We start from the raw sequence: 14,007 nt of genomic DNA, 5'->3' as shown, positions 1-14,007 counted from the left end.
TATAAACTTTGTCTAAAAATTTCCTTCGGTAACACATTGGCAGTATTCTGATGGAGTGAATCAGCTGCTCTATGTCCTGTGCATTGTTCATTCAATTGTAAATAAAACTTTGTAGACAGCAACTTACATTGCCTTTATGATATATTTTTACCTGTTTTTACTGTACTAAGTTGCATTGAATTTATTACCCTGAAGCAAGTTCCACAGAACCTTCACCATCCTATTTTCTTCACTTCTTTCTTCACTTATCTTTCTTTTCCTGTCTTCCTCAGTTTCATTCCAACGTGAAAGACTCTGGGTTCTTCAGATCACCTCCATTGTGTAAACACTGCCACTTTCTTGCGCACAATCATTAAATAGGTTTTACCTTATTCGCTTCTTGAATTTATACTTATCACCCTTAGTTTTGGACTTCTGCACAAGCAGAAGCTTCTCTGTATCTACCCATCGAACCCATTCCTTTTTTAAATTTGTTTATCATGGTTTAAGCCATAGTCCATTCAAATGTTGGTCCAGCGTGAATCTCAGCATCTATCTTCTAATGTTTGGTTTATGTCAGTGGAAATACATAGTAGGGAAGATCTCCACCTTCCCTTCATCAGAACATTGCCCGTTGTCTAGTTCCGTCTACTTCCAACATGTTCCTGTTCCTGTTCACAGTGGTCCATTTACATCCGTGCTGCGGTACGCAAGGAGAAGGGTTTGCCCATTCTTGTGGAGCTACTGCGCATCGACAATGACCGGGTGGTTTGTGCTGTCGCCACTGCATTGCGGAACATGGCCTTGGATGTCAGAAACAAGGAGCTCATAGGTAGGTGGAAGGATAACTCTTTGCATTTCTTTTGGGCTATTGGCAGCAAAGCATTTCCCAGGATAATTAGAAAAGCAGAGTTGATTCTCTGAGACTTATGAGCAGTTTGGAAGGGAAACCTCTCGTGTTTTCTTTATTACACTCAGACTTGTCTATTGTCACGAGTATGTGCAAGTTGCAGCAAGCAGGGCTGAAGGCTTATCCTGTAACCACCAAGCATTTTAAAGAAGCATACACAGGATCATATTTCTATATCAATATATACATTTAACGTATCCTTCCAATACAGTTGAATTAAAATTCCCAGGTGCATCCCTGACTACTGCAATAGCCTTCTGGTTGGCCTCCCATCCAACATCCTCAGTAAACCGGAGTGCATCCAAGCTTCTGTTGACCTAAGTCAAACTCACGTCAACTTTTCTTGTTTTTCTTACCCTTGTTGACTTGCAGTTCAGCAAAGCCTCAGCTTTGGAAGGTCGCATCCCTTCCCTCAAATTCCCTTATAACTTCATCTCACCCTATCTCTTTAATTTTCTCAACATTCGTTCAATTCTGTGTTTTTCCACATTCCCACTTTTCACTTATTCATAATTGCCAGTATTTGTTTGAAAAGTCTAGATTCTAGGGTCTCAAGCTCATAGTTGCCTTTAGTGCTTTTTTTTAAACAGGTTATTGTTGTAATTACAGAGCCTCACATCGGATGCTTTGACTGCAACCTTACTCTTCTAATGGTTGTAAAAACCCATTAACTATCAGCATTCTTTAAAAATAGATATTTTTGGACTTTGTACCTTTTTCTTAGAATTTCCATGTTGCATGAATTTCTGACTGCATTTCTGCACAAATTAGTGTGGTCCTTGTTATTTTGCTAAATGGGATTTTAGAGAGAGCATGCAGTTTTCTCCTGTTCAGTTCCAAAGTATATCTGAAATATTTCACAATGGATAAAATACTTCTGAAATTAAAGTTCTAAATACAAAAGGTTCAATGTTCATTTATTATTAAAGCATGTATTCATATACAACTCTGAAATTTGTATTCTCCAGATAGCAACGAAACAAAGAAAGAACATGAAGGTCATTCAGAGAGTAACATCAAACCCACTGCTCCCACCATACAAAAATGAACGGCATCCCGTTCGTACAAATATGATAACACATACAGAAAATGCTGGAGGAACTCAGCAGATTAGGCAGCATCCATGGATCCATGGAAATGAAGAAAGAGTCGACGTTTTGGGCTGAGACACTTCATCAGGATGGAAAGGAAGGGGGAAGACACCAGAATAAAAAGGTGGGGGGAAGGGAAAAAGGAGAGCTAGAAGGTGATAGGTGAAGCCGGGTGGGTGGGAAAGGTGAAGGGCTGGAGATGAAGGAATCTGATAGGAGAGGAGAGTGAGCCACAGGAGAAAGGGAAGGAGGGAGGGAAGCAGGGAGGGTCTATAGGCAGGTAAGAAGAGGCCAAAGTGGAAATAGAAGAAGAGGGGAAGGGATGAGGAAGTAGATATTCATGCCATCAAGTTGGAGGCTACCCAGACTGGAATATAAGGTGTTGCTCCCCCACCCTGAGGGTGGCCTCATCTTGGTACAAGAGGAGGCCATGGACCAACATGTCAGAACAGGAATGGGAATTAAATTGTTTGGCCACTGGGAAATTCTGCTTTTGGTAAGATGGAGCAGAGGTGCTCGACGAAGCAGTCCCCCAATTTATGACTAGTCTCACCAGCGTAGAGGAGACCAGATCAGGAGCACCAGATACAATAGACAACCCCAGCAGATTCACAGGTGAAGTGTTGCCTCAACTGGAAGGACTGTTTGAGGCCCTGAATGGAGATGAGGGAGGAGGTGAGTGGGCGGGTGTAGAACTTTGGCTGCTTGCCAAAGTGCCAGGAGGGAGATTAATGGGGAGGGATAAATGCACAAGGGAATCAAGGAGGGAGTGTTCCCTGTGGATCCCTCCCTCCATGATTTCACGATAACTATTCTGGTTCCAACTCAGTTCCACCCACAGCAAATGATGTAAAAGTCAGTTCATCAGTTCTAGTGATTTTGATATGATCTATTAACTGATAAAGCTGGAAGGATTAGTGGAAGGGACAGAAATGAACATTGCATTCACAATGACCGAATATCTTGATTGCAGTGATTTTCAACTCTGTTCTTGGTGTAGCGTAGAAAAGATGGTAGCTGAATTGAACTATACAAAATAACCCTTATAGAGAAATGAAACAATAATAAGATTGTTTTCTTGTGATGATGGTTAAGGGATAAGTGTTGCACAGTTCAGAAATAATGACATGGTATTTTTCCAGCCATGTGAGAGGGTAGATTTTGCCATGGTTGAATATTTCCTCAGAAAGGTGGCACCTCCAACAGTATAGAAATCTTGCGGCACTGCTGTGGAATTTCAGTGTAGATTATGTGTTCAAAAATCAATTGAGACCTCTGAATCAGGGATGAAGTGTTACTTCTCAGCCATGAACTGTAAGCAGTATTTTCAAAAAAGTTTCCTCTGTGTTCTAATACTCTTATTTTCCCTCAAGGATCAAACCCATTTGTCCCTTCAACAGAAATTTTAATACGCTTCACTGGTTGCTGAATGGCATTTCATTTCCAGTTAACAAAAATAGAGATGGTTATTGACAAAAATTGTCACAGATGAGTACGCATTTCTGATTAAATTCCTCAACAACCCTTTCTCATCTCAGCAACTTAATTTCTTAGTTTGCCCTCCATGTTTAAATTTCAAAATCTTGCTCAGAAAAGTTACCGGGTAATAGGCTTTGAAGAGTTAAAATTACTTAAAAATGCATGGTAAATACAGCACAAAAGTAGATATTTTATGTCCAGTAGGCTGGTAGTATGAATGGTCCAGACAAATCTCTTCCCACTGTTGATCTCCTCTCATCATAATGCCTGTGAAAGGTTTCTCTGTTACCTGTCTCAGCTTCTCCCAAAATGAGTAACTTCAATGTTCTCACAAGTATTTGATTAAAATAGTTTGACCTGAATTCTTTATTGAATGTATGAGTGACTAAAATAGCTTTTAAAATATGTATGAAGCTAACATTTGCTGTAAATCTCTGCCCTGAACTGCAGAGGCAATTCAGGGATGACCATGTTACTGCTTTGAGAACCACTGTGAGGCCAGACCAGCGAAGGCTCTTAGTAAACTAGCTGGGATTTAATGATGTTATAGTAGTGACCATACCTAGCTTTCTACATTAAATTCCCTACTTATTAGTTAGTTAAATTTAAGTATCCCAGCTGCTGCCACAGTGGGATCTGAATTCTTGTATATGATTAACTCTGGCTGTTAGACCAGTAATAACCATCGTAGCACAATCAAAAACTAAAACCCTTCTGTTTTTGATCTTTCAATCATCTCCTACAAATTAACATATATTCTCAACCTCTATACTTTACAGACCCTGCAGAATTTTAAAGATCCGTATTAGGCCATTCCCAATCTTCTCACAATCTGTTCTGCCTTTCTTCATCAGTCATATCTCTCTTTTCTGGTAGAAGTTTGTTTCTCCTCGTACCTTCATTGATGTTTTTGTATTTTGTGACATTTAAGCTCAAGTTATAAGAATCCTGTTTGAGGGTGAGGTTGAGATGATTTATAGAGTTAAAGGATCATTGATTCATACACATGGAATCGTCCCCTTTCAGCCCACTGAGTATGTACTGACCATCAAACTCCCCTTTACACAAATCCTCATATGCCTCTTCATTGTGTTGTTGATCTAAGTGCCTTAATTCCAAATATGGTTGTTTCAGTCATGAATGTTTGTGTTAAAATTAAAGAGGGGAAAATTGAAAAAAGTAATTTATATGTTCTTAACCTCCGATGAACCTCAACATATCAAAACGTATTAGCTTAAGCACAAGGCACTGCGAACACAAGCGGCCTGTAGTTTCTTAAAGAACACTTTGCAAATTGTCTCTGGAACGTTCCACAAACCATTGCTGCAATGTTTGTAACATGACATGGCCCTTAAAGTTGTGAGTGTTTTCGTGTAGCAATCACTATTCACAACTAATATTATATAAACTGTGCAAATCAATTTTTGTCTGCCTTTATTTCATGTATTTTCACCATTGATGAAGGAAGGTAAACATGAGTGTGAAAGAATGGATGGACCTATTGAGAGGGTGAGATGGCATAGAGTGGAAAGATCTAGTGTGGAGTTTAAACTTTATGTTCAACTTTGCGTTGAGATTTCTAGGGGTCTCCATAGACTGAATTCGTGGAGGCCATTTGTGCAGTCTGGTTCACAGCAGTCAGCTAAAGGATTCACAATTGTCAAGACTGCACTGCAGTCTCAAAGCCTTGTGATGGTTATTCTTTCATTGTGCTGACAACCAGCAAGAAAGATTATAGAGATAAAAACCTTTCTGATTTTTACATTTTTGTTGAATGTTGTTTGAATTTTAAAAGATCGCGTGAGATCGGACTGATGGTCAAATAGCACCCAGTTGGATATTTGCTGCTAATATATGATGTTAGTATCTTCTGTACTTCGCAAATAGTCTGGGAAGGTGGTGTGTTTCAAGAGTAGGCAACTTAGGTAACCCAAGTGAGGTAAGGATGCTGGCGCAATGGAGAAAGGAGAGGAAAGGAAATCTGCACAAAAAGGTTCAACACAAGTTGCCTATGTTAAGATTGTACTGAGGATACAATAATGTTCTTAAAATCATGGGAAGCACTAGATTTCTAGTTTTATTTTCATCTAGTTGTTATTACCTTGCAGGATAATGGTTGAGCTTAACTCCAATTCGTGTTTGTTAGACTTTGTTTTTGTATAGTTTATTGTAAATTATATTGTGTTTTTTTTGTTCCTGTTTCTGCTTGCAAGAAAATGAATCTCAAGGGAGATTGAGAAATATAGATACTTAATAAGATTCCTTCAGGGGAAACCCTTGCCTGACAAATCTATTGGAATTCTTTGAGGAAATAACAGGCAGGATAGACAAAGGAGAGTTAGTGGATGACTGAATCATTAAGATGATGCCAGTGAACTACAACAGTGTTCTGTAGGCTATGTTCAATATATCTAAATAAACCTCTTTTGAATTACACTCACTGCATTTTGCAGCATGTAGTTATCCTTTATGCAATATACATTTGTACTTTTAAATTGACTTAATGAACCACAGATCTCATGATATTTTGAAGGACTCAGCGTACCTAATTCTCAAGCAAGCAGGTATGGGAACTTTAAGGAGACAAGGCTGGAAGTGATGCTAGAGGAAGGGACTTCAAGATGAAACACAGAGGAATAAGACCCTCTCTACCCAGCATCTTGTTAGCAAATGTGCCGTCACTGGGGAACAAAATTGAGCAAGATCAGTGTTTTGACGGGAAATGAGAAATTGCTGTGTTCTGTGTTTTACTGAGACATGGCTTACTCCCAGTACACCAGATATGGTGATCAGACTGGAAGGCTTGTCAATACACTGGATGGACTAAACTGCTGATTTGGAAAAGGCAAAAGGTGGAGATGTGTGTTTCATGATAAGCTCTGTGGTGCTCTGATGTGGCGATTTTGTTGAACTCATGTTCCCCTGATCTTGAACACCGAACGATCAAATGCTGTCCATGTTATTCACCAAAGGAGTTCTCATCCATGATCCTGACTGCAGTTTACATACCACCAGTGGTGACTATAATCAAGTGCTTGAGGTACTGCATTTTGAGATACCACTGTCACTAAACAGGAAACAGCATTTCATATCGTAGTCATGGATTTCAATCAGGTTCACTTGAAGAAATCCCTGCCCAATTACTAACACCATGTAACCTGTAACACCAGAGGTCCCAACACACTAGACCTTTGTTATACTAAGATAAGGAATGCCGAGCATTCCATGCTAGATCGCATTTCGGGAAATCTGATCACTTAGCTGACCTTTACCTACCTGCATACAGGCAAAGGTTAAAGGGCAAAGCTCCAGAGATTAGGACAGCACAGAGGTGGCCGCAGGAGGCAGAGGAGCAGCTATAGGATTTCTGTGAGTCAGTGGACTGGACCATTTTCAAGGACTCATCTCTGGATCTGAATGAATACACCATGGTTGTCACAAACTTTATAAACAGTTGTAGATTAATGTATTCCCACAAAGTCATGCAGAGTTTTCCCCAACCAGAAGTCCTGAATGAACTATGAGTTCCACAACCTGCTGATGGACAGGTCAGAGGCATTCAAGTCAGATGACAAAAAAGTTACAAGCAATCCAGGTACGATCTCCAGAAAGCTATCTTACAGGTGAAGTGGCAATTCTGGACTAAACCTGAATCAATGAAGGAAGCTCGACAGATGTGGCAGGGCTCTTACAGAGTAAAATCAAACACCTTAAGTACCTGCAGGGCTTCACTTCCAGATGAGCATAATGCCTTCTGTGCTCGATTAAACTGTCAAAACATGGAGGAACCATCAGGAGCCCCTGATGATCCCGTGATTTCAGTCGCTAAACCAACATGTGAGCGTCCATCAGGAGGATTAATCCTCGAAAAGCATCCGGCCCAAATAAGTTACCTGGGCAAGTACTAAAGACCCGTGCTGATCTACTAGCTGGAATGTTCACTGAGATTTCTAAACTCTCAGTTTGGCAGTCTGAGGTACTCGCCTGCTCCAAGCAGGCTTCAGTTATACCAGTGCCTGAGAACCTTCCTCAGTAACTATCATCCAGTGGCAATCACAGTCAGAGTGATGAAGTGTTCTGAGAGGTTGGTGATGAAACATATTAGCACCTGCCTGAGAAGCGACTTGGGTCCATTCCAATTAGCCTATTGGCACAACAGAACTACAGCAAATGCCGTCTCATTGGCTCTTCTCATATTCTCAATATTTATTTCTTATTTTATTTGTTTTTATTTTTATCTACATTGGCCTGCTATTCATTATGCATTTACTTGCATGGAGGGATGTTGTCCTATAAACTATCGACGAATTTTGGCCCTGTATGCTGCCATATCGGTCTCAGGTTCCATTACTTGATAATATACACACAGGATCAATGTGTTTATTTCTAATGACTATTTCATGTGTGTCTTTCTTCTCATAACTGCTTGAGTGCTCTCAGTTGTAAGTGGACCTTTCCCCTGAGAAACACTTGCAACAGCCTTCATTCAGCCTGTGGTGTTGGTGGGCTATTTCGAATGCTGGCAGTATCTTTATCGGGTTTCCCAGTGCCTGCACGGCCAGCATTTCACGTACTATCCTGACCAGCGCTAGTTCCAGCAATGCCCTGGCAACCCCCAGGCAGTGCCTGTATCACTCTGTTCCTTAGGCATCTCTCTATTTCTAAAGTGAAAGGGTATTGTTTTTCAAACCTACAGACAGGTTTTAGTTTTGGCCGCCCCTAACATGGAGAACAGACACTGACCAGAGCACCATCCGATCTGGGTACAGACATGTCTGGATTTGATTCAGGACTGTGGGGGTGTGGGGCGGAGGGGGGGTGGACATGCCTGATTTTACACTGAAGGATGTCTTCTCTCCGCACTTTATGTCCCAGGTCCTAGGCCATCCCCCAGAACCGGAAAGCGAGCCCGGCTCCTCACCTGTGCTCTGAGTCTCAGCAGCTGAGTGGCTGACTGCCCAACGAGGCTGAGAGGCTAATCGGCTGGCAATTATTATAATGATTATTATTATCTTCTCTCTTTTCATATTTGCAGATTGTTTTTTGCACAGTGGTTTCATTAATTCCATTATGGTTATTGGATTTATGGAATATGATCATAAGAAAATGGATCTCAAGGTTGTATATGATGACATACAGAATATATACAGTGGTGCTAGAAAGTTTGTGAACCCTGTAGAATTCTCTCTATTTCTGCACCAATATGACCTAAAATGTGATCAGGTCTTCACGTAGATCCTAAAACTAGATAAAGAGAACCGAATTAAATAAATAACACAAGAAAACATGATACTTGTTCATTTATTTATTGAGAAAAATGATCTAATATTACATGTATTTGTTGGAAAATGTATGTAATGCCTCGACAAAAGCTATTTGGAGTCAGGTGTTCCAGTCAATGAGATGGGATTGGAGGTGTGGGTTGTAGAGGTGCCCTGCTCTATACAAAAAGACACACAAAGTCAGGTTACTGACAGAGCCTGCTCTGATCAAGAAGGATCTGTTCATGTGTACCATGCCTCCAACAAAACAACTTTCAGATGACCTTGGAAGAAGAATTGTAGAGATGCATGAAGCTGGAAAAGGCTGCAAAAGCATTTCTAAAGACCTGAGTGTTCTTCAGTCCACAGTAAGAGAAATTACCCACAAAAGCTCGGTATTGTTATATTCTCAATAGGAGTGGGCATCCTGCAATGATCACACCAAGAGCACAACGTGCAATGCTGAAGGAGGTGAGAAAGAAACCAAGGGTAACAGCAAAAGACCTGCAGGAATCTCTAGAACTTGCTAAAGTCTCTGTTCATGTGTCTGCTATAAGAAAAACACTGAACAAAAATGCTGTTCAGGGAAGGACACCACAGAGGAAACCACCACTCTCTTTTGCTGCACATCTCAAGTTTGCAAAAGACTTCCTGGATGTTCTACAATGCTTCTGGGACAATAGTCTGTGGACACATGAGACTAAAGTTGAACTTCTTGGCAGAAATTCACATTGCTATGTTTGGAGGGAAAAGGGCACTGCACACCAACATCAAAACCACATCCCAACTGTGAAGCAGTGTGGAAGGAACATTGTGGTTTGGGACTGCTTTGCTGCCTCAGGGCCTGGACAACTTGCAATTATTGAGGAAACAATGAATTCAAAATTGTGTCAAGACATTTTGCAGGAGAGTGTCAGGGTAGCAGTCCATCACCTGGAGCTTAATAAAAGTTGGATAAAGCTACAAGACAATGATCCAAAAGACAAGAGTAAATCAACAACAGACTGGTTTAAAAAGTTGTGTTTTGGAATGGCCGAGTCAAAGTCCTGACCTTAATCCTATAGAAATGATGTGGAAGGACCTGAAGCAAGCAGTTCATGCAAGGAAGCCCACCAACATCCCAAAGTTGAAGCAATTTTGTAAGGAGGAATGGCTTATCTAGTTTTAGGTCTTACATGAAGATCTGATCGCATTTTAGGTTTTATTTGTGCAGAAATAGAGAAAATTCTCCAGGGTTCACAAACTTTCTAGCACCACTGTACTTTGATAATAAATTTACTTTGAACTTTGAACTTTACTTGGAATTTCAGATCACCTTTAACAAGGTGCCGCATATGATGCTGCTTAACAAGAGTCCATGGTATTACAGGAAAGATACAAGCATGGACAGAAGGTTTGCTGATTAGCAGGAAGCAAAGAGTAAGAATAAAGACGGCTGTTCTGGTTGGCGGCCGGTGACAAGTGACGTGCCACAGGGATCCGTATTGTGACCAGTTCTTTTCAACGTTGTATGTCATCAATTTGGATGACAGAATTGATGGTTTTGTAGTCAAATTTGCAGTTGGTTAAATGATAGGTGGAGGGGCAGGTAGTGTTGAGGAAGCAGGGTGTCTGCAGAAGGACTTGAACAGATTGGGAGAATGGAAAAAGAAGTGTCAGATGGAATATAGTGTAGGGAGGTTTATGGTCATATACTTTGGTAGAAGAAATAAAGGTATAGACTATTTTCTAAACAGGGAAAGTTCAAAAATCAGGTGCAAAGGAACTTGGGAGCCCTCGTGCAGGATTCCCTAAAGGTTACCTTGCAAATTTGGTGGTAAGGAAGGTAAGTGAAATATTAGCATTCATTTCTAGAATATAAGAGCAAGGATGTGATGCTGAAGCTTTATAAGGCATTGGTCAGACTGCACTTGGAGTATTGTGAGCAGTTTTGGGCCCTTTATCTGAGAGAGGATGTGCCGGTATCAGAGAGGGTCTAGAGAAGGTTCACGAAAATTATTCCAGGAATGAAAGGGTTAACATATGAGGACTGGTTTGTTAGAATGAGGGGGGATCTCAATGAAACCTATTGAATATTGAAAGGCCTACACAGTGGATGTGGTGAGGATGTTTCCTATCATGGGTGAGTCTAGGACCAGAGGGCACAGCCTCAGAATAGAGGGATGTCCATTTAGAACAAAGATGAGAAGGAATGTCTTTAGCCAGAGGATGGTGAATCTGTGGAATTCATTGCCACGGATGACAGTGGAAGCCAAGTCACTGAGTATATTTAAAGCAGAATTTGATGGGTTCTTGGTTTGTTGGGGAATCAAATGTTACGGGAAGAGGGCAGGAGAATGGGGTTGAGAGAGATAGAATGATGGAGCAGACTGAATGGGCCAAGTGGCCGAATTCTGCTCCTATATCGTATGGTCTTACTTTGAACTTATTAATGACTACCTTATATTCATAAATCTGTTTTGGCTTCTCAGTATAAGTGAAAATCTGCACCTTCATGAAGGAAAGGACCTGTATCAGAATAACCATTAGACATTCTCACTCTGTTCAGTCTTTTAGTTTTTCCTGATAGCCTTAGAGCTCTGGTGTCATCTTTTTTGAAAAATTATCTTTTCCAGCACTTCTGTGATCTTTTATAATAATATGGAGATGTGTATGGTCCTTTGGTCTAATCATGCTCCTCTTTCCTGCCCCACCAAGGGAAATATGCCATGCGAGATCTCGTTCACCGTCTTCCTGGAGGCAGCAGCAACACCGGTACTGGGAGCAGCACCATTAGCAAAACCATTTCTGATGAGACAATTACTGCCATTTGCTGTGCTTTGCATGAAGTCATTACCAAAAACATGGAAAATGCCAAGGCCTTGCGAGACTCTGGAGGGATTGAGAAGCTCATCGGCATCGCCAAAAGTAAAGGAGACAAGTAGGTAACAAGTTGAGATGTGCACGGGCCATGATTCTCGCTGGCTGCAGAGTAGAATGACACTGACTGAGAAATATGAATCAGGCCACAGTAAATGGTCAGGAATCACATTGATCAACAAAGCTGTCAAAAAGTTTTGCCAACGTTGATTGGGTACACTTCTGGAAGCTTTATTACAAAGTCTCTCAGTTCCACTCCTAAATTTAAAATGAGGGAAGAAATTTTTTGCTAAGTGTTCGGATAAATTTTGTCATCTTTCATCCCCATCACCAATACTTTTAGAATAAATGAAAGGAAGTTAACTGCACTGTTTCATTCAATCTTGCTTTTTTAAAAAAAAAATTGCTTACAGCCATCTTAGAGATTAATCGTCAGCACTGGAGGTTGATGAACCCCTCATGGGGGAACGTGCTTAACAGTTAGACTCTGCAATGAACAACCTTGAAGGTCATTTTACAACACTCCTGTGACACGAATGGGGTTTTCACATCAGACATGCCCAAGCAGTCACTCCCCATGCAAGAATGCAAGATTTCTTCTGGAGTAGTGTGAGGAAAAATGGGCTATATGGTCTTAGTTGGGCACTTCTAAGACAACTAGGCCCTCATTAAATCTATCACCTTACCACCCTGCCACCACCTCAGCAGCAACCTTCCATGTTCTCATTGTGAGTCTCCAATGCTGACCCTGCCCCTCCTTAGCACACAAGGGCAGGTAGGCGTAACAAAACATGTAAATGCTGTAAATATCAAATCAAAAGACAAAATGCTGGAAGAAAGCAAGGTCAATGATTCATGTCAAGGACCCATCAAACCTAATGATCAATAAATCCCTCTCGTAGCCTCACCCAGCACCCACCCACTGGCTTTTGCACATCACGGTGGAATTTCAGTGTGGTCAAATCAAGACCAAAATAGCCACTGCCTCACAGCATCTACAGTCTTTACAGTGCACCAGGCTCTCTCGGTGCAATAATTTAAATGGGAAGTACATGGTGAAAAGAGCAATTAAACTCCAGATTTTCCCAAGAAATTGAAGGAGTTTAGCTTTCTTTGGAAAGTGTTTAAATGTGTTGTGGTTGCATTGTAAATTTGGATGAGGATGTGAACCAGACAAAATAATTTGTCAGACCTAATGTGCACTTCCTGTTTCTCATCCCAATCTGAATTTCTGTTTAGAAATAAAAATTAGGAGAGTTGATGGCCCCTCCCCCCCTTTCATTTTACTATCTTTGACTCCTGAAGGTCATACCCAATCACCAGTTCTGCAATATTCACCATAATAATGCTTCACTGCCTCCTTTACTTCCTTCCCTATCTTCACTGAGCCCCTCAAATCCAGGGACACTTATAAAACCATAATGAATTCATTTGATTGGACCTTGTCTTGTCTGAAGCATTATTTTGATGCCACCTTATTGTAGATCTGACAATTGCAATTTGATTTCAGAATAGTTTATATTGATCCACTTTAAGTCCCTGATAACAGAAACACTTCCAAGTTGTGACTTCAGTTTAAAAGCTGTGATGTGTTGAGGCTGACATTTTTGCTCTGGTCTATTACTGTATAGATTTTATTTTTCAGTTGCTGTTTTCAAATCTTGAACTGTCTGTTTCGTAGGACCAAATCATTCACATCCAACACTCAGGTTCTAATCTGGTTTATACCTCATTATTTTATTGAATTGTTTCATAATCTGAAGCTTCATCTAAGGGAGATTAAACTCCTTATTAATATGTGCTGCTGATTCCCTCTTGGGGACATTTTCACTCTGTGTTTTCTGTTGTATTTCTCAATTCTTTCCCATTCATTGCAATGGGAAGAGATGCAAAAGGGTTTACATCTCACTATAACTTGTTTTACATGTTCTTAGAGAGTCAAAATGCATTCCTTTGATTACCACAGTGTTTTGGATTCTGCTGACAGCAGGATATTTGGACAGTTTTCTAAACTTGCACCGTGAAATTGGCTGACATGTGAAATCTAACCCTCACTCCCCCATTCCTGCAGCAGATAAGCTCTTCCACTCCCTCTTACAATAAGTTTTCTCACCACTCCCCACATTTATATATAAGCTATTCTGCCAGTTTGCTTCCTCCCCATGCCGCTCTACAAAGTGGCACCAGCTGACATTCCCTCACTGCCCCGACTCCTGCAACTAAAGTACCTTTCATGAAACCCGCAGCCTTCTGGCTGAGGATGAGGAGCTATCACAAACACAATCAGATACCTGTGAGCTAATTGCATGGGGCAGGGTTTAAAATGAAACACATCATTGGTACCACATTTTCTTTTAGCTTGTTCTATCCCTCTCGGGTTCATCTAGAATGGGGCTCCACGCCTTTCCTCTGACCCTTGTACTCAATA

General features: G+C 40.8%; 1 protein-coding gene across 10 annotated transcripts in view; it reads left to right on the top strand.

Annotated features, from left to right (window-relative positions):
* Positions 1–14,007, top strand: part of LOC134357983 (catenin delta-2-like) — a 1,288,623-nt gene that overhangs the window by 1,217,018 nt on the left and 57,598 nt on the right. For all 10 annotated transcript variants that reach the window (XM_063069823.1, XM_063069822.1, XM_063069826.1 and 7 more), the window contains 2 exons: positions 661–811; positions 11,418–11,640. In XM_063069823.1, coding sequence (XP_062925893.1) covers positions 661–811; positions 11,418–11,640 — 374 coding nt within the window. The remainder of the gene's footprint in view (positions 1–660; positions 812–11,417; positions 11,641–14,007) is intronic.

Source organism: Mobula hypostoma, chromosome 17 (assembly GCF_963921235.1).
Source record: "Mobula hypostoma chromosome 17, sMobHyp1.1, whole genome shotgun sequence".
In the NCBI taxonomy this organism is placed as follows: domain Eukaryota; kingdom Metazoa; phylum Chordata; class Chondrichthyes; order Myliobatiformes; family Myliobatidae; genus Mobula; species Mobula hypostoma.
The sequence above is the reverse complement of the archived record's forward strand: the minus strand, read 5'-3'. Positions and strand labels throughout refer to the sequence as shown.